The sequence below is a fragment of the Lissotriton vulgaris genome, chromosome 4_1 (assembly GCF_964263255.1).
Source record: "Lissotriton vulgaris chromosome 4_1, aLisVul1.2, whole genome shotgun sequence".
Taxonomy (NCBI): Eukaryota; Metazoa; Chordata; class Amphibia; order Caudata; family Salamandridae; genus Lissotriton; species Lissotriton vulgaris.
The window spans coordinates 226,254,674-226,281,757 of NC_141691.1; the positions used below are offsets into that span (position 1 = coordinate 226,254,674).

Sequence of the window (27,084 nt, forward strand, 5' to 3'; positions counted from 1 at the left end):
AAGGACACTGAACAATTCCACATTATTGTAAAACTATAAAATGAGTCAACAAACCTTTACTTTGTGTCCTGCTCAAGCGTTTTTGGCCTTTGATTGTAATCGATGTTATGATGGGGGATAGATGTAGTATTTTTTTAAAATTGTATTGAAACTGTAGATGCGGATTAAAAAATGTCACCTGAACACTTTTTTTAAATTGCATTCCTTAGGGCCTCAAGGGTTGAAAACATTTCACCGAATACACAAATCTGTCGTAGAAAGTGGTGATGCTAATGTCTTCAATGCAGCCAAGGAGAACTTGGATAAGTATTTGCTCCTAAGGTTTGTATTGGTATCTATTGCTGAGTAAGTAAGCGAGTTGAAGAAGTTGGCTATGGATATATACCAGAGGACGCCTCGACTAACCATATTAAACAACTCTAAAATAACAATCTTTTAGTAGCGTGTGACCAGGGTTCCGTTGAAAATTCGAATGAAGAGTCTGAGTTTGTTTTTAACGGTAATCAAGTTTGCACTGTCTATATAAAGTAAAAAATATGTTGTACCAGGCCCTAGTGGCTTGCCTGCAGCCCTCATTAAGGCAAATGTGCCATTTTGGGCAGGAATCTTTGCTTCTTTATAGAATTATTGCCTTCACTCAAATTATACTGCTGACTCCTGGAGAGGTACAGTTAAATATTCAATTCTAAAATCTTACCTAGGAAACACTGCAGATTATAGTCTAATTGCTTTGATGAATATAGAGGCAAAACGTTTGCATCCTTGTTACTGAAGACCTTAGAATTATGGGTTGCTTTTCTTAAATCTATCCCAAAAGAAACGACAGGCTTTCAAAGAGTAAGTGGTAAATTTCTAACTTGACAGCTCTATCTATTCTTATTGAAAAGTTCCATGCAGGAAAGCTTCCACTTCATGCCTGTTTTATAGATCTAAAAACGGCCTTTGATAGGGTTTCGAAACAAAGGCTGTGGGCTAAGCTAAGAAAATGGAATATCGTGGCTACGTTGTTGAATGCAATTGATATGTTATACACGAACAGATGGGTTGTAGTGTAGTTGGGAGATGGCTCTGCTGTCTCAAAAAGAGTCAAGACCTGTACTGTGCTTAAACAAGGATGTGTTTTGGCACCCTTATTATTCAATCTGCAGATAGCGGACATAACTGTTTGGCTTACTAGTTTTTCTTTAAATCCTCCTCTCTTAAATGGTCAACCGATTTCAAGCCTTCATTCAATACGCAGACAATATTGTACTGTGAAGTAAGACCCCTGAGTGGGTGGTCAGCGGATGTTGATCTCATTTGCGCATACATTAAGTTCTATAAAATGGTAATACATTTGTTAAGAAATAGGCGATATGTTATCTACATTAAAAGTTCTAAACAGTCTCCAGTTACACTTCTTTGAAAGTTAAGTTTGATAATCTGGGTTCTTTTGAATTACATTTGCAAGGAGTAAAACTGAAGTCTAAAACCTTGTTGTTTGCTTTTGCTAGGCTTCAAAAGAAATGAAACCCCCATCATTAGAACCCATTCTTAGACTTATTAATGCCAAGCATCTCCCGTCTTTGACATATGGATCTGAAATCTGGAAAGGTAAAGATGCAAAGTTGCTGCATTCCATACAAGAGTCTGTTTTTAAGTATTTTTTTAGATTACCAAGTAACACCTCACCAGCCCAAGTACACCTGGAGTTCGGGCTTGTGTCACAGAAGTTAGCCTGGCGAGGGGCCTATATTAAGTTCTGCAAAAGGATGAGGGAGGCACTAGAAAGTACTCCAGACTACCATATATGGCAGGAAATGGTGCATCTCAGACTCGACAACCCTTGGCGCAAATTTTTTGAATCTCCATTAACTGAGTTGGGTCTGGATGAACTTTGGTCTACGACTGTCTCCCACTCCAAATCGAAAGGGAAAACTACCCTCACAACGATTTGATAAAGCGGTTTTAGCTAAAAAAACTCATGTTTGGATTGTTTTAAATTCCTATACTTTGCTTGTTGCGCAACAATATCTAAAAATTAAGTTTTACATTTACTTGCAGCGCAAATTCTTATTACTAAGAATGGGTAATTTTCCATCAAAATACTTTATCCCTGCATGGCAACGCAGCTGGGTAGACAGAAAATGCAGACTCTGTGGCTGCATTGAAGAGTCATTGTTGCACATCATATGCATATGCTCAGTGTTGCTTGAAGCACATACAAAATGTTAGGTCGTGCAGGCGGGTGCAGATTCTGAGCCTGAGTGGTAAAAATTAAGCTCTCTTGTAATCTGATTAAGTACTTGGACTATTTTTTTAAATTACTGAAAGATTGCTTTTACGTTTTGAAAGTTTTATCACGCTATGGAATTTGTATGTTCTTTAAACTTGTGTGTTATTAAATTGTGATGGTTTTAATAAACCTTATGCAATAAAGTATTTTACTGGCTATGGATTGTGCATTTGGTGAATTGCAAGAGGACTTTATTCGTGATCAGGTTGTCATACATGCTTTTAATCCAGCTATTCAGGAGCATTTGTGGGAAAATGGAGATGCATGTCTCAATGATGTATTGGCTATTGTCCCCAAATCAGAAACGTCCACCAGATGTGCAAGTGGGTTGAAGCCTGAACCTAAGTAGTTTGATATTGTATCTAAAGTCAAATGTAATATTAAAAACAAGACGGAGGGTGGTAATTCAAAATCCTTGAATTCTTCTAGGGAACCACCCAGGTGTTGCTGATGCGGCATTTGCGAAGTCATGCCCAGCCAGGAAAGATAGGTGTAGTGGTTAGTGAATTGTAGGGCATTATGCTAAAGTGTGTAGCAGGAAATCTAAGAAGGTTAAATGCGTGAGCAGTCATGAGAAAGCGGATTCTGTTCGGAGTGAGGAAGAAGTTTCAAAACTGAAGGAAAAACTCCTTTTGAATATAATAGATGGGTGCCTGTCCGTTGATAATAAAGGAGAGTGTTGGATGAAGATTGTTGACGCGATTCTTAAAGTTATTGCAGATTCAGGGTTTCCCCGTAGCATAATCAATGAGGATGTTTGGAGGAGTAATTTTGGGAGTAAAGTGGGAACGTAATCATTTACTACAGATAACAACCTGAGAGGTATGTAGGAGAGAAAAATGTGTATGGCTGGATTTCGTTGGTTCAAATTTGTATTTAAAAAAATCAACGTGCATATGGAAAATTGTATGTTGCCAAGAAAAGGCCATCAGTTTTAGTATGGTGTTAGACCTGTCTGCCTTTGGGTAGTCCCTCCAATTTATTATATAATTTTTTCCCCTTTTTGCCCCTCATACCTCTTAATTTTTATGTTCACTGGATACTTTTGTGGTGTTGGACTGGGGGATAGATGCTCTTTTTGCCCTCATAGCTTTTACCTCAGGCACAGAAGCCCTTTTCTGACTAAGATTCACCCAGACCTACAAAATGGTGGTTTGCAACTGCCATAACGGTCACCCCTGAGATAGACCCATAGGACAACATAGGGACGCTCTAGAACCTTCCAGCTGGTTCTGGAAGCCTGGGGCTAGCCTATAAATGGGTCAACACTAGGGCAGCCATTTTAGAGGTGAGGAGAACCATTTAGAGGCCAGCTAGGAGTCTAGACTACCGGTCAGGAGGATAGTGCACTGAAGGCGGGTTTATGGTCATTGAGACTGTTTTCCCCTACTGCCGACACATCCCCGCGAGTGGATCTGACCCGGCTTGGGTCCTCGATGCCTGAAGGCTTTATCGGAATCCCAAAAAGATAGGGGGCGCAGAACGCCCCGATTCCCGACTCTCACCTTACCCCCAGTGGTGTTAAAGGCACGGCGGGTGCTGCGGGAGATTACCACACTTCTGCCGTGTGCCCTTCCCAGTCATTGGCTGGCCATCTGCCATTGAAGTGGTGAGAGAGCTTGAGGAAGTTGCCGAGCGGTGGTGTACTGGTTCCGCTACTGCGCGGAGAGGGGAGAGCAGCGTTTCCCCTTCGCGCAGGCTCAGTGGAGGCGTGACCGGGAGGAGTGTCCTGGAGAGGGAGCAGCCTGAAGCGCCAGCCTAGAGGTGAGAGGCGGCGACGTCGTACAACTCCCGCGCAGGACGGGAAGCGCAGTACTTCCCAACAGCCCTTACGCGAGTGAGCAGTGAGGGGAGGCGCTGAGAGAGGTGCCGCGGTGTCTCCTTCCCGCGCAGGTCCAGCGGGAGGAGCGGGCGCCAGGAAGAGTGGGTGGAGACCTCGGGGGACCGGCCCTAGAAGCCTGTGCGTCTGAAAGAAAAGTGCAGGGAGGAGACTGGATACTCCAGTCAGCTGAGCCCCATCCCGCTTGTTCCCATCCAAAGAGTGAAGTAAGTGAGGAGAGGGAGGTAGTTCAAGCGACAAGAGTTTTCTGGCACACAAGCTAGGTTTGGCCAAAGCGGAAGCAGAGGGACTGGGCAAGAAGAGACCCCGAAGGAGAAATAACAATACCGGGTGCTGGTTCCAGTGTGTGTGGGGGAGGTGTAACTCCTCAACTGTGATTTACTCTAGACCTGGGCCAACCAGAAGTTGGGAGTACAGGAGTGAACTAACAAAAGCATTGACTGTACCATCCTAGATAGTAGGCAAGGATTCGGGGTGGTACAGTGCCTGTTCTCCTATTGAGTGGGTTGTCTCAGGAACCTGCCCACTTAGAGGAAAACGCCTTCCCAAAAGCTTAAGCCAATGTTTAGGGGTTCATGTTGACTTGCAATTACCCTGCTGGCTAGTGTTTACCTGAGTTCTTCATTAATATGTACAACATAGATTTTCTTTTTGCTTCCCACTGAAATGTGATGAGTTTATGAGGAATTATCCGCTTTGATAATCTAAAAAGTGCCAGAGAAGAATTGTTTTTGTACTTTGTGCCAATGACTTCATAAATGTTTTCAGGTACCTAAATGACAGTGAAACAACCTTGATGGTGATTTAAAGAGATATATGCAACTATAAAACTAATTTGAGAAAGGATAAAGCTTTTCTACTTTTATAAAAAAAAAAAGAAAGGTGTAGTGTCATTTTTGAGTGGAACTGCATTGAGTTACTGCTGGGTGGTAAGCAAACTTTACACTTAAGCTTCTAGAAACAGACTGTCTTACCCTAGGCCAGGCTACCCTATGTGACTTGGCAACTCTAGGTCCAACATATGGCATGATCAGAAACATTTACATAACTTTCTAGACCCGATTACCGAAAAGCAAGTACTTGTGGTAGATGATGGTGGGTGAAAGAATGTTGTAGAAATTTCCAACTGTTTTTAGCAAGAGAATTGGTAAGTTATGTGGCTTTGAACATAACATTGACTGAAAGATGGTGCTCTACCCAAAATACACAAAGTCAGAAATATTCCCATTTTATTAAGAGAAGAAGTGCTGAATGAATTGGAGAAGTTGGTTGCAGCTGAGATAATTGAGCCAATTTAGGCTTTAGCGTGGATTTTACCTTTGGTTGTAGCGCACCGCAGCAATAGCAAAGTAAGGTTATGCGTTGATCTACGCCTTTTAGGTAGTAATATATTGCCTAGGATTAAAGAAATGTCATCTTTGTTGAAAGGCGTCTAATGGTTCTCTACCACTGATTTAACAGCAGCGTATCACCAAATTTAGTTGTCTTACGAAAGTGAAGAACTTCTGCGTTCATCACACTGCAGGGTTGTTATCAGTTTAAACGAAAGACATTTAGGTTGGCAACTGTGGCTGTAGTTTTTCAACGATTAATGCATCAACTGAAAAATGAGATGCGTGAAATATCAATATGACATACTTGTTTTTAGGAAAGAAGGTGTTGGAGGAAGAGTTAGGCAATTGGAGTCACATGGTTTGACAACTGAATTTTCAAAATGTTACTTTTCTGAGAATATTGTCATATATTAGGGACATGTAATAGACTAGGATGGAATTAGTCCTAAACAATCTTCGTGGATGCAATCCAGAGTGCAGCAGCTCAGAGTAGTAAAGAAGTTCGGTCATTTATTGGGCTTGTAGAATTGTGTTCCAAATATATTCCCAACTTTGCTGCCAAACATACAATATTTGACAATTGTTGAAGAATAATTTCAGATTCGAGTGGACTGCAGAGTGTGATTTGGATTTTTGTGGTGTGAAGGAATGTTTTGTGAATATAGCATTTTTTTAATTTTTATTTCAAAAACCTTTATTGTATATTAAGCACGATACATCAATGCAATTACTTCGAGCAACACTTTACCACATGGTCATACAAGATGGTAGCATCTTCTTGTGCATAGCGCCTTACATTGCTTACTAGGAAATTACAAAGAGAACATGAACAGTACCCTCTCCTTCCACCCACTTAACATTACGCACATTGAATCAAGATAGATGACATATCCGAAGTCAGCAGCAATTGTAAAATCTTTGACAAAGTCTATGAGGCGTGTGTAACAAGACCTACAGTCGAGGGGCGTCTCTTCGCGGTACCTGTTAGATCATATCTTGCCCTGTGTATGAGCCAACCTGTTGATACAAAACCCACTTCCACTACCCGGTGGGTAACACTCCAGAAGCATTTGCCCAAACCGATTGTCTGACTGTCAATGATACTGCGTGATTATCACCCAAGATGCAGCATTAGGCAGTGGGCTGTGATTCTCCTCCATCAATAATGGCTATCCCTTCCGGCCCAGCCTCCTCATCCAACTGCTGTCGAAGGAGGTAGGACGACAATGGCCCCCAAATGTCTTTCGGCCGTGACCTCAGAGGCAGTAGGTCAGCGTATTCGTGCAGTTGTTCTTGCCATGTGGACATGGTTCGAATCCAGCATTTAAACTTGGGGGCGCGTCCCCGACCCCATCGGCATGCAACCAATCTTTTCGCTAGTAGAAAACTCATTGCCAGGAACTTTTTATGCACAGTTTCTACAGGTTGCGTCAATCCTAACAGCACTTTCAGTGGGCAGAGGGTTATAGCAACGTCCAGCATATCAGAAAGACCAGCAAAAACCATTGACCAATAATAATCAACCTGAGGGCAAGACCAGGCTAGGTGAATGAAATGCTGCGCCGCAATGTATGCAAAGTCCGTCTCTCTTAAGTGAAATTTGTGTAATCTAGCAGGGGTGTGGTAAACACGATGCAGGAATTTGTAGTGTATAAGACGTAGCCTATTGTTGCCTGTAATAGCATTTGTTTGTGTACAGCTAGTCTCCCATTGCTCATCTGTCAGATGTGTTTCAAGGTCCTTATCCCATTCTAGTCAAGCCTGCAGTGGGGCGGCCCTTGGTGTGCTCTGTACATGTTTGTAGAGTAATGATATGACATGTCACGGGGCGTCAGCTTGTAGTATGGCATGTAGAGGCGCGAAGATTTCAGGCTCTTCTGGAAATGAGGGGGTAATCGCCCGGACGCCCTGCCTGAGGCAAGTATACAAAAAGGTGTCCATTATTGAGGGTAGTCGCTCCCCAAAAAATTGTTCAGTGGTGCGAAATCTGCCCTGCACATATAGATCTCCCCACAGACGATGTCCCAGCTCTGTGAGTAGTTTACGACAAATCACTTCACAAGTGACCGGCAGCCGGGGATCATTTTCTAATGGTATTCTAGGTGAATATAAGAGCGGGCTGTGCATGGTGTGAGCCATGCGACGCCCCGCCACTGTCGTGCAATCTACTGTGAACGGGTCGCGTTCCCTGTACCCTATCTGCGTATATATATATATCCGGTCCTGACCAGTGGGGCCATGTGCCCGTCTTCCACAGCCAAGTGAGCCATGTATGGTGGGGGATGGAACCAATAAACAGCGAAGTGTGCTTGGGCGCAATCATAATATCGTTCGAAGTTGGGAACCTCAAACCACCCTGATGGAACGGCAGCATGAGTGTGTCAAGGCTAATACGCGCCTATTTCCCTCCCCAGATCAACCTTGTTAGTTGAGTCTTTAATGAACGGAAGAATAATCTACCTGGGTTGTATGGTATATTGACAAAAAGGTACAGTATCACCATTTTGGTAAGAGCAATTCGCCCGGCCATTGAGAGTGGGAGACGTAACCATTTGGTGATACTGTCCGTTATCTTATCAATCGCCGTACTGTAATTGGCACGCATCATGGTATCCTTTTGTCTAGTGATTCGGATGCCTAGATATTTCAATTCCTCCATTTCCCACACCAGAGGGTAGTCGAGCTGGTGTGGGTGTGTGTTATCCGTTAACAGGAATATTGCGGATTTCGCCCAGTTGATTTGCACACCAGCAAGACCTCCAAATTTCGTGATTTCACGCAGTACTGGGTTCAGATTATCCTGGGGTTTCTTAACGTACAGTGTCATGTCATCTGCGTAGAGCGAGACAAGCAGCTGTCGTGTAGGGTAAATGAGAGCGCGGTGATTGTGCCTTTGATGGAGTTTCGCGGCTAGAGGCTCAATAGCGATCGCGAACAGAATAGGGGATAAGGGGCATCCCTGGTGTGTGCCTCTATGAATGGTAAAAGGGGTGGAACTAGCTCCATTAAGCAGCACCGTAGCTGTCGGCTGATGATATAGTAACCGCACCCAGTCTATGAAACTGAAGGGCATCTCCATGTGCTGCAATGTGTCAAGTAGGTAGTCCCATTCTAGCGAATTAAATGCTTTGGTGGCATCTAAGAATACCGCCAATGCCTCGCAATTTGGATCAATATCCTGTAGTACCGCATGAAGGGTACGAAGATTGTGCGAGGTTGCCCGATTCGGGACAAACCCGGCCAGATATGGCAGGACCAAACGTTCCATGAGGAGATTGAGGCGCGTTGCCAATACCTTGGTCAAAATCTTGGTGTTACAGTTTAGTAACGACAAGGGGCGGTAGGAGTCGCACTGAGTGGGGGGCTTGCCGGGTTTGAGTAGGGAAGTTATGAGCGCCTCGTGCATGGTGCGGAGGAGGCTGCCCTCTTCAAGTGCCCAAAAAAAACCCTGTTTTAAAATGGGGGCTAAAAGGGGAGCAAAGGTTTTATAAAAATCGATCGGGAGTCCATCGGACCCAGGGACCTTACCAGATCCCATGGACATGATAGCCTCCGTGATCTCATCCAGTTCCAATTCTAAATGTAGGAATTTCTGTTGGGTGTCTCCCAGCCAGGCCAGTGCAACGTCTTCAAAATAGGTAGGCAGGTCAAGAGGTTCTACCCTATGCGAAGAGTATAGTGCACGATAGTGTTCCTGAAAAATACGGAGCTGATCTGGGAGGTTCTTGTATGCGTTGCCTTGGGCATCATGAATTTCGGTAACGTAATTGGCAAATCTGGGGGGCTTAACCGAGTTTGCCAGCGCTCTTCCTGGCCGATCTCCCTCCCCATAAATTCGGGCAGCGTGGGGTTTCCCTAGAAATTTGCATTCCTTATACGCCACCGTTGTATATTCAGTTAGCTTCTCTCGTATGCGGGCTTGGGCTGCTCTGTCGCCCGGGCTCTGAGCAATGGTGCCTTCGAGCTCTCGCAGTTCAGTTTCCAGCTATGCAGGTCTTTACGCAGGGATTTCAGGATCCCACCTCCTTTGGCAATGCACCAGCCTCTCAGAGTATCCTTAAACGCCTCCCATATGGCCGTGACACTAGATGCGGAAGATATGTTGCGGTCAAAGAAATCCTGAATGTCTTGCTCAATTTCTGCCCTGAACACGATGTCCCCAAGATGAGCAGGGTTAAGCCGCCAGCTCAAATAAGGGGAGCAATCTAGGGAACTCTGAGTTCTATAATGACTGGGGAGTGGTCTGAGTACGTGCGAGCTAGATGGGATGCATGTGTCAGCCAGGGAGCCATTCCCGCCGAAATGAAGACGTAGTCAAGACGAGCCCAGGTAGAGTGTATGGCTGAGTAGAGTGTGCCTTCCTTTAGAGTGGGGTGGGCATGTCTCCAAGCATCTATCAAGCCATTGTCATCCACTATATCGCACAGCGTTCTTTGCGAGGTTGTGTAGTGTGTTGAGAGTGGTCCTGACCTGTCCATGTGAGGCCTCAGCGCAGTGTTGAAGTCACCTCCCCAGATAACATGTGATTCCCAGCGTCTGTTTTTCCCCCTCACAATATAAGCAAAGCACTAGGATTATCGACATTAGGGCCGTAGTAATTGGAAAATAAAACGTCATAGGAATATGGGCGCCCCCATATCAAACAGAATCTGCCCTCTGCATCAGTGTCTACACCCTTAGGCGTGAACGCTACACCACGTTTAATTAAAATGGTAACGCCCCTGGAATATCTAGACTAGGAGGAAAACGTGCGACACGCGGCCCATCTGGATGCAAATGGTGTAGTGTTGCTGGGTGCAAGGTGCGTCTCTTGCAGGAGGGCGATGGCTATCCCATGTCTATCTAGATACCCCAATATCTGCCTGCGCTTCCTGGGGTCGTTTAGGCCTCGAATATTCCATGTGGTCAGCTTAATGGTCTGTAGCGCTCTCTTCTCACCGGGGAACCCATGCCTATGCTTGTTACATTTCCCTTGACAAGAGTGTGTAGGTTGTCCGTTCAAAAATATCAACAAGAGCCTTGTGCTAGACTTCGTGTGCAATCTAAATACGATCGGTCTTTCGGCATACATTGATGCAATTCTCCCAACAATACTGCCCCCCACCCACACCGGCTTCCCCAACTTGCCGGGCATAAAGTACCCACCTGTGAAGATAAGTCGGATCATGAAACAGCACATCTCCCCAAAGGAATAAGAGGGAGGGGATAAGGGGTTCGGCCTGTAGAGCGGAGAAAGACCACTAGGGGCACCAGACCTACCCATACATATCCCTACTTTCACCCACTGATACCGCAGCAATAAGCCTGGTACTCAAGCGTGGGACGGAGATGATTATCTGAGCAGTACAAGAAGTGCATATTTTAAACAAGTTAAATCAGTCATTTACATCACCAAGGCAGTTCATTGCTCCGCTGAGATGCTCCGCTGGGCGCTGCTGTTGCTGCATGAGTCAGTCCTACTGAGAGAGAGAGGTCAATCTGGAGCGGCTCCCGGTGTCAGCCGCTCTGGAAGATGCCTTTCTGTGACGTTTTAGATATTCTTCGACCTGCTGCGGGGAGGTGAAAAAATGCTGCTTTCCATGATGCGTGATCTTAAGTTTGGCCGGATAGAGCATGGCGTAGGGGATTTCCAGGGATTGCAATTTCTTCTTCACTCCCATGAATTTGCGTCTCGCCTTCCGGTGCAAAGTCTGGATAAAATGCCAGCATCGTGTTCTCGTACGGTACCTGTTGTTTTTCCGGGGTCAGCCGGAGAACCGCGTTTCGGTCTCGGTAATTCAAAAAACGAGCGATAATTGGCCGGGGTGATGCTCCTGGACGGGGACGGGCCGCCATGGATCGATGTGCCCTCTCCACAGTGAGCTGTGCAGAAAAGGAGTCCCTGCCGAAAAGATCATCAACCAACTTTTCTATGAAGTCCTCCATACGACCCGTATTGGTTGTCTCCGCAAAGCCCAAGATGTGCACGCTGTTTCTTCGAGAACAAGCCTCTAAGTCCTCGTTCTTGTCTGCTATTATTTTGAGCAGCTTGTCCATCTTGCGTGACCTGGCGGCAGTTAGCTGTTGCGTTGTCTTCCAGATCAGAGATTCTGCTCTCAGCCTCTTTCAAGCGGGTGTCGTGTTGGCCCAATTTAGCTACTACAGTGTCCATTCTGGTATTGAGCGCATCTATTTTAGAGTCTATGGATGTTAGACTTTGTTTCATCCCTATTCGGAGTGATTTCCAGTCCTCCTCTGGCGGGGCCTCAGCCCTGGAATCCGCGTGATCTGCAGTCTGGGACCCAGAGTTTTTCCGGGACTCGAATCGCAGTTTGGATTGTCTGGCGTCATTCCGCCTCATATTGCAGCGAGATGCGGAGATGTCATGATGTGGGCCTTCCAAGTGTAGCAGGTAGCAAGCTAGGCAACGAAGTATATGGCGTCAAGCCGGATGTATGACGTTACAACGCATACTTTTACTCCGCATACCATTACAACGCGGTATTCACAACGCATACCACTACAACGCATAGCGCTTTGGGGTGCTGGATAGTGGTAAGTATAATTTACTATTCTAACTCCAGTCCCCGTGGACCCTAGGGAAGGTGTTGGATAGTAAATTAAACTTACCTCTTATCCTAGAGCGCCCCCCAGCGCTATGCGTTGTAATGGTATGCGTTGTAATGCCTGCGTTGTAGTGGTAGTGCGTTGAAAAAAATGCGTTGTAACAGGTGAAAACCCGTCAAGCCCAATGCGAGGACGCGACTATCCACGGAGGACGAGGCGGGCCGGTGGCAACCACAGTATAGTGCAGACGAGAGTTATCCAAGCTACGGGGAGCCCACGAAGCGGTCGACGCGGAGAGGCAACCAGGGGTCAGTTGAGTATCCGGAAAGGAAGAGGGCCCCCCGCTGCAGAGTGTGTGGGAGTGGGGGCGGGGGAAGTCCCACCCAGCCACAGGTCGATTTGCTGCAGGTAACTGGTAGGCCCAGCCGCGCTCGGGAATCTGGAGGCGGCCGGTAATCGTGGCCCTTTGCGAAGTAAGGGGCCTAGCTCAACCGTCAGTAGGGCAGAGCGGGTGAGGGTGATAGGGCAGTGGTCCAGTGCAGGCCCAGGGACAGCTGAGGCGTGAGTGTAGCGCAGGAGGTATGCCCATCATAGGGTGCTTGGGGGCGATCAGCACGGCCAGAGGTTAATGCAGGGGGGAGGACACTCAAGATGGAAGGCAAGGTAAAATGGCGGCATCAGATATCACATCACCCGCATCCAATGTGGGCTTAGTGTGGTCTAGGCTGCCCCAGCTTGGTCACAGCATCAGGAGGGACAGTGTATCCTCAGGATGGCCGCAATGAATCGATCTCTCGGCCCACAGCTAACCGGCAGTCTCAGTGCGGGATCCGGGCGAGGTGCAGCAGCCTTGCCGGCTTGTGGACAGGTGCCACCCGTATCACAAAGTCAGTCCTACAGGCCAGGTATGGCAGAGCGGTGCCAGGGTGCTAATCTGCAAACGGAGCGTGGCCCCCACTGGAGAGAGGATAGGGGGTAGGCGCCAAAGAGACCGCGCCTCCAGCGCAGCAGGTAGGTAAGGCGGCAGTCAGGGCTCTACCTCGGCCCTAAACCACAGCCGCAACAATTATTGTATGGCCATGTCGCATCCCGTCTTCGAGGCGGTAGCAGTTCTGAAGGCGGCAGGTCTCGAAGTGCAAGGCCCGAATCCCCAGCCTCTGATAGCGGCCGCGGCCAGGCTGGAGACTATGTCCAGCGGGGCGCCCTCTCGCAGCTTTGGGGCACCGCGGTCGCGGTGAGAGTCAGGCTGTGCTCCTCACCTCGTTCCCAGGGCAGGCCCCGGGTACACGCTGCCGGCAGTGCGGGTGCGTGGTTCAGCTCTCCGTCGGCTACTCTCCACAGCTAGGCCGTCTCACCCCAGTAGGCCTTCAGTCCTCGGCCTGGCGTGGAAGCAGCAGCCAGGTCGCGGGTTCTATGAGAGCAGGGCACAGCTCCCGGGCAGGTTCAGGCGCATGTATCTCGGCCCCCACAGCAGGCAGCTCGGCTTGCGTAGTGTCGGCGGATTCCTCACCCTCTCACGGTCCCATTGGTGAGGAGGATGTCGGGAAAAATATGCAGTAGGATGGTGTGAAGGATGATGAAATGCTCAGAAGGGCCGGAGCCTCACATAAGCGTGGCCATCTTTGTCTGGCGCCACCTAGCGCCCCCGTGAATGTAGCATCTTTTACAGCTTTTTATCCTAATGCTCACTGTGTGATAACAATTGATGCAAGTTGCAAAGGAGTAGGTGCTGTTATAACTCAAATAGAGGAGGATGGAAGCATATGCTTTAGGATTTTTTTCCCCTACGGAAGAAAGATATTCTGTTATTGAAAAAGAAACTCTTGCTTGTGTGTGGGTAGCAGAGCATTTTAGAGCATTTGTATGGGGAAGATGATTCACATTGAGATGCGATCATAAACCACTAATGAAAATTCTTACTATGCAAATAAACATTGATGCTCTGGCAAGCATTGCAAGATTCTGTAAAACAACACAATTTTATTTATAAGTTTGTACATGTACCGGTGAAGAGAATGTTATCGCTGATTTTCTCTCACGAATGCCTAAGCAATTGGAAGTGTATAAGGATGATATTTTTAATGAAATTCTAATTGCATATGTGCAGGACAGTGGAAGCTCTTGTATTCAGAAGGATATATGGGAACTTGAATATTAAAACCACTCAGTGTTATAACAAATTTCAGGAATATTTGGAAGGGATGGCCAGGCAAATTTGTTTTGGAAGCAAAATTGAAACCCATGGGAGAAGTAAGATTGGAACTCTGTGTTCATGGGAGGATATGTGGTGAGGTGAAATGGTTATTTCCCCAAACGTTTGCATAAGCTGAATGTTAAGTAGTGCCACAAATTCCATTTTGGAATTGTAAATGTAAATGTAAATGTAAATGTAAATGTATAGGCATTTATATAGCGCACTACTTACCCGTAGGGTCCCAAGGCGCTTCGACCGCTGCGAAACCCTTCCTGGCTTCCCTGAGAGATGGTCCCTTATTGGGTATCTCCAGGGTGAGACCAGGCATCCCCGGCGGTCTGGTGGGGCCGTTAGTGAAGATGAGGTAAGCTAATGCCCAGAGTTGCCGAGTGTGATCGCTGATCAGAGTGGGCACCGAGGCGAGAGAATTATCGAGTCCGCTGACCCTGGTCCAGAAACCTGCCGCGCCGGGAATCGAACCCTGGTCCCGGGCCGTCCTCTGCTCTCGGGTCTGCCGCCTCTAACCTGTGAGCCACACTACTTCACAATTGTGAGAACAAACCAAACTTTGAAAACTTTGTTTTGGTGGCCAGGCATGGATCTTGAAATTGAGAGTTGTTGTGGAAACAGTGGATAGAGATGTTGTTTTCATTTTTCTGAATCAGATGTTTTTAATGAAAGGTGTTCCAACTAATTTATTGAGTGATAACGGGGTGCAATTTATGTTCCATAAGGCGAAAGAGTACTTTAACAGACTTAATATTAAACACAGAACTACATCTTTGTGTAATCCCAACAGCAATGGTCGAGCACTTTACTAGAGTGATCAAGAATACCATTCAAATGGCTGTTAATAGCAGTGGTGACTGGGAGGTACTATTGGAAAAAACTGTAGGGAAATTTAGGGTGTTCATTTGTAATATTGCTGTGTATTCTCCATTTGTGTTGATGCGTGGAAAGAATCCAAGGGCTAGATATAAGCCAAGTTGGTTATTTGGGACCAGTGTTGTGCATTTTCAGAGGATTTTGTGCACAATAGAATTGATTCTACACAGGTTAAAAGAAACAATTGATTTGATGTCAAACATGGAAGAATTGCGGCCCGGCGGATACTGAGGAGGACCCTCTGGGTGTGTCAGCGCTCCAGGCGGTAGGGGTCCGGCGGCGCCTTGGCGCCGCAAAGCGGATGACTCCGAGCCTGGGTGGCCTCGGATGAGAAGGGAGAAGCAGCAGCCTTGTGTTTGGGCCTGCGCCGGATGGTGAGCGCCCGTGGCGGCAGGTGCCCGGGGCCGCAGGAGTGTCTCGATGTGGCTGGGGCGCTGCCCCCAAGGAGACCTGCCCTGGGGTGCCAGAGGAGACGGCTTTACCCACCCGTGCCTGGACCAAACCTGCATCTCCACCGCCAGAGCCTGTGGTGCCCGGGGGAGCAGCTTGATCGGACCGGAGTCGCAGCCCACCCCACGGCAGGATCTTTGCAGAGTCCCGGCAACACTTGGCACGGCAGCAGGGTCGGATCAACGGCTGATAGCAGGGGCATGCATCACACGATCACCAATATTGCTACCGAATGGTATCGGCCCTCGGGCCCAACTTGAAGAGTTTGCTGTCCGGCAGTACCGTGGGGGCGCATACCAGACAAGGCCTGCTGAGGGGACAGGCCGCCGGCTACCTGTGGCCCCGAACGGGCCTGCCTAATCAATTGGACACCCAAGTTGGAGCAGGTAGGCCCGCGGTGCAGAGACCCTTCATTCCCCCCCAGAGCGCTGGGCCCTCCTCTGGCGCCGTGATGCGGGCTGTGCCCGGAGTTGTCATTGGGGCCTTCTCGTCGGGGGCAGGTGGAGGTGGACTACTTGCTCGTGGGGGTCGTGGGCCCGGACCCGGCCCACCTACAACATCCTGTGATTGGCAGCGGTCCGTGGTCCCCAGAGGGTTGTGCCAGAGTGTGGGGAGCGGTGGGCCGGTTCCGGCGAGTCTGGTCCCTTTAGGGGGTCTACTCGGTGGGCTGCCACCAGGCTGGGCTAGGCTCGGTGCGGCTTGCGGCCCGGGGTGGCTGCATTCCATGAGGCCCGGCCCACAGTAATGCAGGCGAATACCCCCACCGAAGCACCCGAGAAGCGAGACACCTGCTGGAGACACTTACCAGATAACTCCACGGGGCAGATATAGACAGGTTGGAGGAAGACAACACACACTTGACCCAGGGGGACCCCCCTGTCATCATAGCCAACGATAAGCCTGCAGACCCCACTTCCAAGCAAAGCATGTTGCACCAAATCACCACAGTCCCCGGAGGTACAAGTAATACAGACAATGGGAACCCCATTCCCGACAATGCCGCACTGCAGACCGCGATCACCCAGGCCCCTGACACCCTAGATGCGAAGATCTGTGCTGTGGTATCAGAGGTCTCCTTCCTGCGGCAAGATCTCAGAAAGGCTGTTGATCGCTTTACAGAGGCGGAAACCCTTGTATCAACAGTGGAAGATACAGTGGCAACCCTACAGCAAAAAGTGAATAAAGTCACCGCCGTAGCGCAGGAGTTGATTACCGGGTGAAAGATGCTGAGGGCCGCTCCAGACACAATAACCTGTGCCTCCTTGGCTTTCCAGAGGGGTGGGAGGAGTCCTACATGGAATGTTTTCTCAGACAATGGCTGAGAACCCTTCTGCCCAAGGACTCCCTATCCCCCTATTTTGTGGTGGAAGGAGCCCACAGGACACTGACAAGAAAGCCGCCTCCGAGGGAACGCCCCAGGCCAGTTATAGTCAAACTGCTGAACTATGTTGACCATGATGCCATCCCTCTATATGCCAGATCTCTACAATTCACAAACCATAATAATTTTCCCGGACTACACCCGTCTAGTTCAGCAGTGACGCCAATCCTTCACCGCAGCCAAATGCCGACTCAGAGAACTTAACGTTCAACATATGAGAGTAATATACTACTCCAAGTCCCGCATGAGAGTAATATACTACTCCAAGTTCCTCTTCTTCGACACGCCAGAAGCAATCTTCGCATGGGCCGATGAGACAGTCCATCTCAAACCGCATACCCCACCACTTCTAGAGTCCGATTCCTCGCAGGGCACTCCCAGGAACCGCCCGAAGGTCAACTCAAAGAGATGACACAGGTCGAGGTCTAACTGGCGCTCCCAGACACAGGGCAACGAGTCATTAACACGGGGGGACCATCCCTTCCTCTTCCACAAAGGGCTTCGACCATGGACATTTACCACTTGGAAGACTATGGGGAGCAAAAATGGCTTGAGGGTCTAGGCTGGTGGCCTACTGCACCCCCTAAACAATTATGGTTAATTTCAGTGGGAAGTTAGGGTACTTTTGGTGGAGGCACCCTGGGACACCCCCCAGTTGGGGCCTCAGGCATCACACAACCGCGACAGATACTCCTTGTCGGTGGAAGTATTGGGGTGGCGGGAGGGAGGGTGGGATGTTCAACATCTTTGCACAAGAGTTATATCAGTTCAGGCATGGGCACAGTGAATTCATTGCATTTTCACACGCCTACTTTAGCTGGCAACCTCCCGAAATGATAGATGACTACACATATGAACAATTCTCAGCCCGGGGGTCTCAACCTTATAACATGGAATGTTAGGGGGGTACTAGATAAAATAAAAAGTGGTGTCCTTCGATAAGCCAAACGTTGCGAGGCAGACATTTTCCTCCTACAAGAGACCCACCTACTGGGCAATAAAGCCCCATTTCTTGCCCGTTTCGGCTTTGATACTCAGGATTCGCCCACAGTTCTCACTGCACTGCCATTCTTATACATCGCTGGATCCCCTTCACTACGTCTAAATTATGGTCAGATCCAGGGGGTGTTACACCAAAGTGACAGGTCCACTATATAGAGAAACAATGGCTATCTTTAGCGTTTACACCCCTCCCCCCGGGATGCACGTTTATTGACTGGATTACACAACTTTGAGGGGGAGCTCCCAGACAGTCTGACAATACTAGGCGGCAACTGAAATGACACCATGGAGCCTGTGGACCATAGGTGTTTGAGAGGTCACAGGCCCCAAATGGGAGAATCCAGGTTCTACTAGCTAGCCACTACCCTGTGGGGGTTGGATGCATGCCGGGCTTACCATCCTGCAGAACTAGGCTTCACTTTCCTTTTAGCCGTTCACAGATCCCTATCCAGACTAGACTACTACTTTTTACCATGCAGCTACATACATAGGGCATCGTCAGTTACTAACGTCCCATGGGGTCTTTCAGATCATTCCCCAGTCTTACTTAGATTAGATATTGGGCCAAACAACCCCCCCCCCCCTTCAGATGGCGAATGTCACTCTGGCATCTGCGTGACCTTGGTTCTCAGAATGTCCTCAGGCAGGCGATTACAGACTATCTAGCCTCTAAAGTGGCCACTGCCCCTTCCAGTATAATACTGTGGATAGACCTTAAACCCACACTCCATGGGGTAGACATCAGCTATCGTGTGGGTGAAAAACGCAAGCGTCTCGCCCAAATAGTAGCCCTGGAAAATTGTCAGAGGGCTCTTGAAGCCGAGGTGACAGAGGGCTTAAGCCCAATACCGCAACGTAGCCTCCTCCAAATACAACAGCAGCTACATCAGCATCTCACTAATGAGGCACAAGAGATTTGGTTGGCAACCCAACATAGAATTTACCGATGGTGTGACAAATCTGGCAAGATGCTTCACCGCTTATGTCAGGCCGCGATGTCTCCCGCTTCGGTGCCGGTACTGAGAAACGCGGACGGGATTCTATGTACTACCCCTGAAGCGGTTGCTCAGGCGTTTGCAACCTATTACACCTCCTTATATGCACAGAAGGAATCCATATTGAGCGCGCTGATAGAAGAATTCCTAAAAGACATACCACCCCATAAGGTATCCGATCACATACGGGACCAATTAGACGCTCCTATAACAGTGTAAGAACTTGGTGCTGCCTTGTCAAATATACACCCTGGCCAAACGCCTGGTCCTAACGGATTTCCAAGTGAATTCCTCTGATCCCACATGACCCAGCTTGGTCCACACCTGCTAGAGGCACTCCACGAGGCCCTGGAGCAGCGCATCCTACATCCTATCTCCTGGTTGGCGTCACGCCGAGATAGTGGTGTTCCTTAAACCGGGACGCCCCCCAGAAGAACCCGATTCCTACCGCCCATTCTCCCTCTTGAAGTTTGAATGCAAATTACTGGGCAATGTCCTTGCCGACCGCCTCCGCAAGTGTATTCACGAGCTTATCCACCCTGACCAGGCCGGCTTCATGCCGCACCAATCTACCCGGCATAACATAAGACGAGTCCACAATGCCATTACGAAAGGCCCTGAATTGGACCACCCGGCGGCCATCATATTAGCCGACATAGACAAGGCGGTCGACTCGCTAAGCTCGACCGATCTATTTCAGCTCCTTCAATCTCTTAACTTTGGCCTGCGCTTCTTGTCTTATATACAGTTAGTATACACAGAGCTCTCTGCCTCAGTGCAAGTTGCAGGATTCCGGTCAGCACACCTCCCAATTTGTCAGGATACGAGACAGGGCTGCCATCTGTCTCCATTACTATTTGCGTTTGTAATAGAGCCTTTAGTAGCATGGGTGCAGCGAGACCCATTTGTGTGAGGGTATGTCTGGTCAATGGACAGGTCCGATAGGGTCGCATTATACGCAGATGTGTTATTAACAGATCCCGGATTCTCTGGCCCATGTATTCTCCAGATGCTTCAGTGTTTGGGGAAACCTCCGGCCTTGGAACCAAGCCAGGAAAGTTGGTGTTATTCTCAGTGTGCGGGGACCTGGGGCGGGGCTCCTGGGTTTCGCAATTGTCCCACGCAACAGAGGCCTTCAAACACCGCTTCATCTCGCCATGTTCCACGATATCCTGGGTGCATAATATCAACCTACTACTATCCTGAATCCGGGAGGAGATGAGGGGATGGTCCCCTCTGCCTTTGTCTCTGTTATTGCGATCAGCAATCTTTAAAATGGTCTCCTTACCTCGCATCTTATGCTGACTACAAAATTTCCCATACAACATCCCACGCACGTAGTTTGCCCAGATGAACGCGCTCCTCAAATGCTTCTTATGGAGGGGGAGGCACTGTATTGCGAACGAGGACACAGTTGACGTACTGTGGCCGGATAGCAGCTGCTGATGTACATGCCTATTATGCTGCATCTCACTTGCTGAACATAAATGAGTGGTGGTACAGCTCACTCACAGACCCAGCATTCGGTGTGGAGAGACTGCGATGGGGAACATTCCCCTCCTTTCTCTACAGCCGCAACAACCTTGAGCATTTACCCCCCGCCTGTAGAGTCGTCATACAGTTCTGGCATCACACTGAAGAAAATGGGCTGGAACGGGCGCTTGACACAGACAATCCCTCTGTGGCAGGGAATCTACATGCAACCTGTCGCCGGGATCTCAGGATTCCGAGCATGGGACCGTAATGGAATCTCTACTCTAGGCGATATATATTACCAGGATCCACACTGAAATCCTTCCAACAATTGCAAACAGAATACCATCTTCACCGGACACAGTTTTATAAATATCTTCAGCAGAGACACGCCTTGACCCCCCCTGATCTACTCCCTGGACGGCCTACCAGAGTTTCATCCTTTAGAGGGACGCTTACTGATGGCCCATGGCGAGCACACGATTCAGCAAATCTTTAAGATAATGATTACTCACACCCAAAGTACACTACATATAACCCGAGCTGCCTGGGAAGCTGACATTCCTGACTTTACAGATAATGATTGGACTGAAGCCTTAGCCAGTCCTCGGGGTGCCACTGTAGCTGCAAAATACTGCCTAATCCAGTTTAATTACCGTCACAGAGCATAATACACACGCTCCCGCCTCTGGAGGGTGTGCACTATCCCACGTGCCACAGATGTGGCGAATCAGAGGGGACCTTCTTACACGCGGTTTGGAGCTGTGGGGCACTGCAGCTGTTCTGGCAAAGGATAACTTCCTGTCTAGGTCAGGTCCTGTCCTGGCGACTTCCATTCAAACCTAAGCTATTCTTGCTTCACAGTACTGAGGGGTAGGAGGAACTCAGTACAAGCAACACTTGTTATTTCTGGGCCTCACACTTGCCAAGCAGGATATTGCCCAAACATGGAAGGGGACCTCCCCGCCATCACTGGTGGGGTGGAGGAAGGCCACGGACAGGTGCTTGGGGCCGGGATTGCTGTGTACCAGGCGCGTGGCTGTCCACAAAAACACAGGAACATTTGATCTCGCTGGGCAACCTACCGGGGTACAGACCTGCCTCCCCTGCCATCTCTAGACCCTCCTTAAACCAGGCAATAAAATCAGTGTAGATCATACAACTGTACAATGAGTCTTTTCATCATCTACATATGTTTATACGGACATTTCTTGCAGTGGAACATGATGCAACCTGTGCCAAGTTTAGTTGTTGGCCTGTACGTTCACAGGCGATACTATTGTTTGGACATAATTGGTACCATCTCATATATACTGTATCCGAAATATATGTCTTGGGCATTGCCCGTCATGCACCGCAAAACTCAATACAATTTGTAATAAAAAAAACATGGAGGAATTGCAATATTGCTGTGGGACAGAGGGTTTGAGTCAAGAAAACAGGTTGGATCCTGAAAGGTGAAAGTCAATTCTACGAGCTCATGGAAGCTGTACAAGCGTTAACTAAAGCTGTGTGTTTGACGATTGGGAAAGCCTGGAACATTAAAAGAATTGCAAAATGTTCTGCACCCAGCGTGACCATGTCACAGTCCGGTTATTGCCTTTGCAATGATGGACTGGATGATATGGTTAAGAAAAGAATCGGTAGTCAAGTATCTGATATATGTGTGAATGAGTTGTCTATGTCTACCGCTTCTGATGATGTGGAAATTTCAGGGAATCGTGACAGTAACAATACTGAAACAACTTCAAATGAGACCATTTCTAATGATGATGAATGTTCTAGAATTCTTGGTGATGTTGTAGTTGAAGGCGCAGACGGTATTGTGCATGACGGTGATGTATTACCTATAGATTACAAACATAAAAGGAAACCACCAGTCTGGTTAAAGGATTACATGACTTGGCTATAACTTTGGTGTCGTTTGACCAATCTTCATGAAATTTTTCCCAAAAAATGTCAAGGTAGATTCTGTGTGTTAAGGAAAACGTAGAATATTGTGACTCATAATTGTGTACACTAAGAAAAAATTGCCAAAGTAACATGAAACAATGATATAAGCATAGGTTCCAAAGCGCAAAGAAAATCGATTTCTATACAGGAATATTTAGTTAGAATTATAAGTACAAAGGTATCCTTTCCTGGGGATTACTCTGTTCTTTGTGATACAACCAGAGATGAACAGAAACAGACGCTGTACATACAAGTGCAGCATAAGCCGCCCTTGCAAGTACAAACATCAGTGAAAAGCCCTCTTGGAGTTGATGCAACAATTACAATGAATATATGAAGGAATAATGCTGAGCTTATCCAAACATGCTTTTGACTTCAAAATGTGATCCATTGTTCCCATAGATTTTTTTATGTATTTATTTTGTAAGGCTTTGGCACAACCAACAAAGGTGTCAAATTGTTTATTGGACAATGTGTTTGGGGGAAGGAGCTAAATATATTAGTGAATCAGAAGAAGTAGGTGTTCAGATATTTGCTGATTACTTTTAGGTCCACCTCATGATAGAAAGGGTTAGACTTCTAGAGGGACTGACTGAAGATATGCCCCAAAAAGATTTTGTACCTCATGAGGCATATCGTCGGACATTCTTGGGATGCTGAATTTAGGCGTCTAGTTGGCCATGGCATGTATGCAAAATAAATCTTGCACTGGGCCACAGTTAGACCTGTCAGCCTTGGGGTGATCTCCCACCAAACATTTTGCCTTCATCCTCCTGTATTGCTGATTTTGCTTTTGTTGGACTTGGGTCTCTATTCACTTTACCAATGTTGACAAGTATTAAAGTGCTTGTGCTCTTTTCTTTAAACATGGGGAAATTGGCTTACATCCAACAGGTACATGTAATATACTTGTAAACCCCTAGTAAAGTCGTACCCCATGTACTTGGGCCTATAAATGAAATGCTACTAGTGGGCCTTTAGCACTGATTGTGCCACACACTTAAGTAGCCCTGGGTATGTACTTTTTTCTTTTACATGTCCTCTTACTGAAAAACCTTTACATTTGTTTTTCACTACTGCAAGGCCTGCTTCTAACACAGGGTAACATTGGCTTACCTTATTATATTTAATAAGTGATAACTTTCAATAAGGAATAGGCAGGAAAGTCAAGTCTGGTCTATAAAGAATTGTAGTTTAAAACCCTCTTTAATGTTAAAAGTTGTATTTTAGGTCACAACTCTGAAAATGGCACTTTTAGAAAGTTGGCATTTTCTTTTCCCAACCATTTGGCAGTTGGCCCATGTGTATTTCTACTAGACAGTGAGACAAAGGGGTGATGGGTGGGGTCAGGATGGGCCACCTCTTACTTAATGGGGGGTGGGGGGGGCAGCTGTCACATGCCATAATTGCACATCACAAAGACTCTGCCTTAGCACACTCACTAAACATTTCACACTAGTCTTTTGTGCCCCCAGCCAAGCTGTGGCCAGGGCACAGAAGGGGGATATTCCAGAAACCTCCTAAGGGGAAGGACTCTAGAAGTTCCTCCCACTTCAAAGTGGCATCAAGTATGAATAGTGAACCCTCAGATTTAACTCTTCAATACACTTCTAGTCCTGTGGAAGACTCAGGAGGAGGACTGTTGTGCTGCTCTGCTGCCCGAGTAAGAAGGACTGGAAGGTGCCCTGCCAGCCCAGTTGTGGTCTCACCAGAACCAACACAGTGCGACGCAAGCTCGACACACCTCGACGCAGCACCTCATCGAAAACTAAGCATGGCAATGCAGCCTTGACGCAAGCCCTAATCGCAGCCTGCACAGCTCATCAGAACCACTGCTGCACGATGCCTCCTCGACGCGGACCTCGAGGCCTCTCCTCAAAACCAACTCAGCCTTGACGCAAGCCCGCATCGCTGCCCTCGCAGCTCCTTGGAACCACTGCTGTGCGATGCAACACTCAGCAACTAGGATTGAAAGTACATTTCTCAGTTGGACTAACTTGGTAAGTGTATACAGCCCACGATCTTGTAATTTTGTCCCTGTCTTGCATGACCAGATAACCATTGTTATCGTTTTGCTATTTTAGGGACTAATTTACCTAAACCGTTAAAATTGCATATCTCTGGTTCTACTAATTGGATTTCTGTTGTTTTGGTGTCAAATCATTTAATACCATGCACTCTATTTTTCTAAATGTGTGTGGGCCCGATTCACAGAACTAACTTAAGACAAAATCCTAAACTTACTACCATATTGGTATTCACAGAGGCACTTACTAACTTTGGTATTCACAGAAGTTAGGACTCCTAACTTTAGGACTCCTAAATGCATTCTGTGAATACCGAAAGTCTTAAAGTCTTAGGAGTAGTAAAGTTAGGACTAACTTTACTACTCCAAAACTGAGAAAAGTCCTAACTTTAAGACTTTCGGTATTCACAGAATGCATTTAGGAGTCCTAAAGTTAGGAGTCCTAACTTCTGTGAATACCAAAGTTAGTAAGTGCCTTCTGTGAATTCCAATATGGTAGTAAGTTTAGGATTTTGTCTTAAGTTAGTTCTGTGAATCAGGCCCGTTGTGATTAGCCTTGTGCTGTCACTTTATTACTGTTTGTGTGCTGCATAAATACTTTATACATTGCCTCTAAGTTAAGCCTGACAGCTTTTTTGCCAAGCTAGCGGATGGTTCAGCAGAGGTTAATTTAAGGAATGTTTCATCCTGACAGGTATTGTGGCTGTTGTTAGAAGAGGGTTTACACCCCCTCCAACCTACAACCCAATTTCTCACAACCACTAACCCTAGCAGAACATTGTCCATTCATGAATACACCGTGGAACAAAGCTAATCACCATCACAGCAAATAAACAAAACTATGGAGACTACACAGTTACAACAATGTAATACATACATAAATTCAGAAGCTGCTTCTCTGCTATTAATCTGGTGTCCTCTTTCTCTTCTGGGGATCGGATGGGAATCGGTGGCGCAGGCTTTCCATTGGGCCACAGTGTCTCCCTCAGACGGTCGATAGAGGAGATAAGTTCCCCTTCACTGAACATTTCATCCACTTTATCAAATAGGTCATTGTGGATTTTTGTGCTGTAAACAATGTTATTAAAACTCGAAAATCAGTTGCATGCATCCATAATAGAGTTTGCATTTTTCACATTCTGGAAGCAAAATATTTTCTCACCGATTTAAGATCTGCTGCACTTTTGATAACTGGATTATTATGAATAGATATAATAATACGCTTTCTCAAAGGCAGGTTTGGTTTTTGTGCAGCACTTGTACCTAGAACCACACAGCATACAAGAAATCACACATTGTCGTTATTGCCATCCGCATAGCAGACATACATACACTAAGTAACACGGAGACACATATCTATAAACAACCAAGCCAGAGATCAGCATTCATATATAGCACCAAATGTGCAAAGTACAAAAGACTGTGGCACACAGTGACAGGAACTGACATAAAAGGTACCCAGGCACATAGACCAAAAGACAGGCGGACACCTAAGCACACAGATCAAATGAGAGAGAATCGATGAACACAAACAGTTGGACAAGTACACTTTCACACAAAAAGAAACAAAGATACTCGTACATAAAGGTGAACTGACACAGTGGCACCAATGTACACAGGCTATCAGACAATTACACAAAAAATAAAGCATCAGGCACACAGAACACCAGACCCACCAGCACTCGTGGCTGTACACCTGCTTCACAAATGCAAAACACATACATGTATACCAAGAAAAACACAGACAACAAACCACTGTTTGACAAGCATACAGTTGCATACAATACATATAGACACACATGGATGTTGCAAAGGGTAACATGGCAATGTGATGGATGGAATGATGGCCACATCAACGAGTCTTGGAGGGGAAAATAGGTGCATCAGAGGCGATGGGGAGATGCAGGATCAAGCTGTACACCCTCTGCAAAGGAAATCCCACTTGAGGAGAAAGTGGTGGCCATTCTATTCTCAGCCTATGCACACTACTGACTACGGGCATATACGCACCTATGTGGACAGACTGACATACATACGTTATCCAAGAAACTTACAGGTAACCATGAAGACAGAGACAGAATATATGGCCATATAAAGAGGTGTGCGCGTGAACACACACAATGTTCAGATGGACTAATGTAAAGGTGGTTGGAAAGATAAATGGATGCATCTTTAGTGGTGGGGTGACACCACATAAGTGGATGAAATTAAGAAGCTGAGGGATGAGGGTAGTACCACTACCCATGCAAACCTTGCCCCCTTCCTGGCATGAGTCATGTCTGCTGACAAATGGAATACTTCACTGTCCATGCACATACTAACCTTGCCCACTCAAAGGTAACACTGCTGTACACTTTGCATGCATATTCCTTCCCTGGTCTGTTTGGTATATTCCTACTTATGGTGCACTGCAATCGAGTGCCTGAATCTACTAGTGAAGTAGTGTGGCTCACTGGTTAGAGGCGGCAGACCCGAGAGCAGAGGACGGCCCGGGACCAGGGTTCGATTCCCGGCGCGGCAGGTTTCTGGACCAGGGTCAGCGGACTCGATAATTCTCTCGCCTCGGTGCCCACTCTGATCAGCGATCACACTCGGCAACTCTGGGCATTAGCTTGCCTCATCTTCACTAACGGCCCCACCAGACCGCGGGGGATGCCTGGTCTCACCCTGGAGATACCCATTAAGGGACCATCTCTCAGGGAAGCCAGGAAGGGGTTCGCAGCGGTCGAA

General features: G+C 47.2%; 1 protein-coding gene across 2 annotated transcripts in view; it reads right to left on the reverse strand.

The window, feature by feature from the left end:
- The window catches only part of LOC147718601 (uncharacterized), a 408,142-nt gene that overhangs the window by 42,237 nt on the left and 338,821 nt on the right, over positions 1-27,084 (reverse strand). For both annotated transcript variants that reach the window (XM_086918560.1, XM_086918561.1), the window contains one exon: positions 25,232-25,422. In XM_086918560.1, the coding sequence (XP_086774686.1) occupies positions 25,232-25,422 (191 nt within the window). The remainder of the gene's footprint in view (positions 1-25,231; positions 25,423-27,084) is intronic.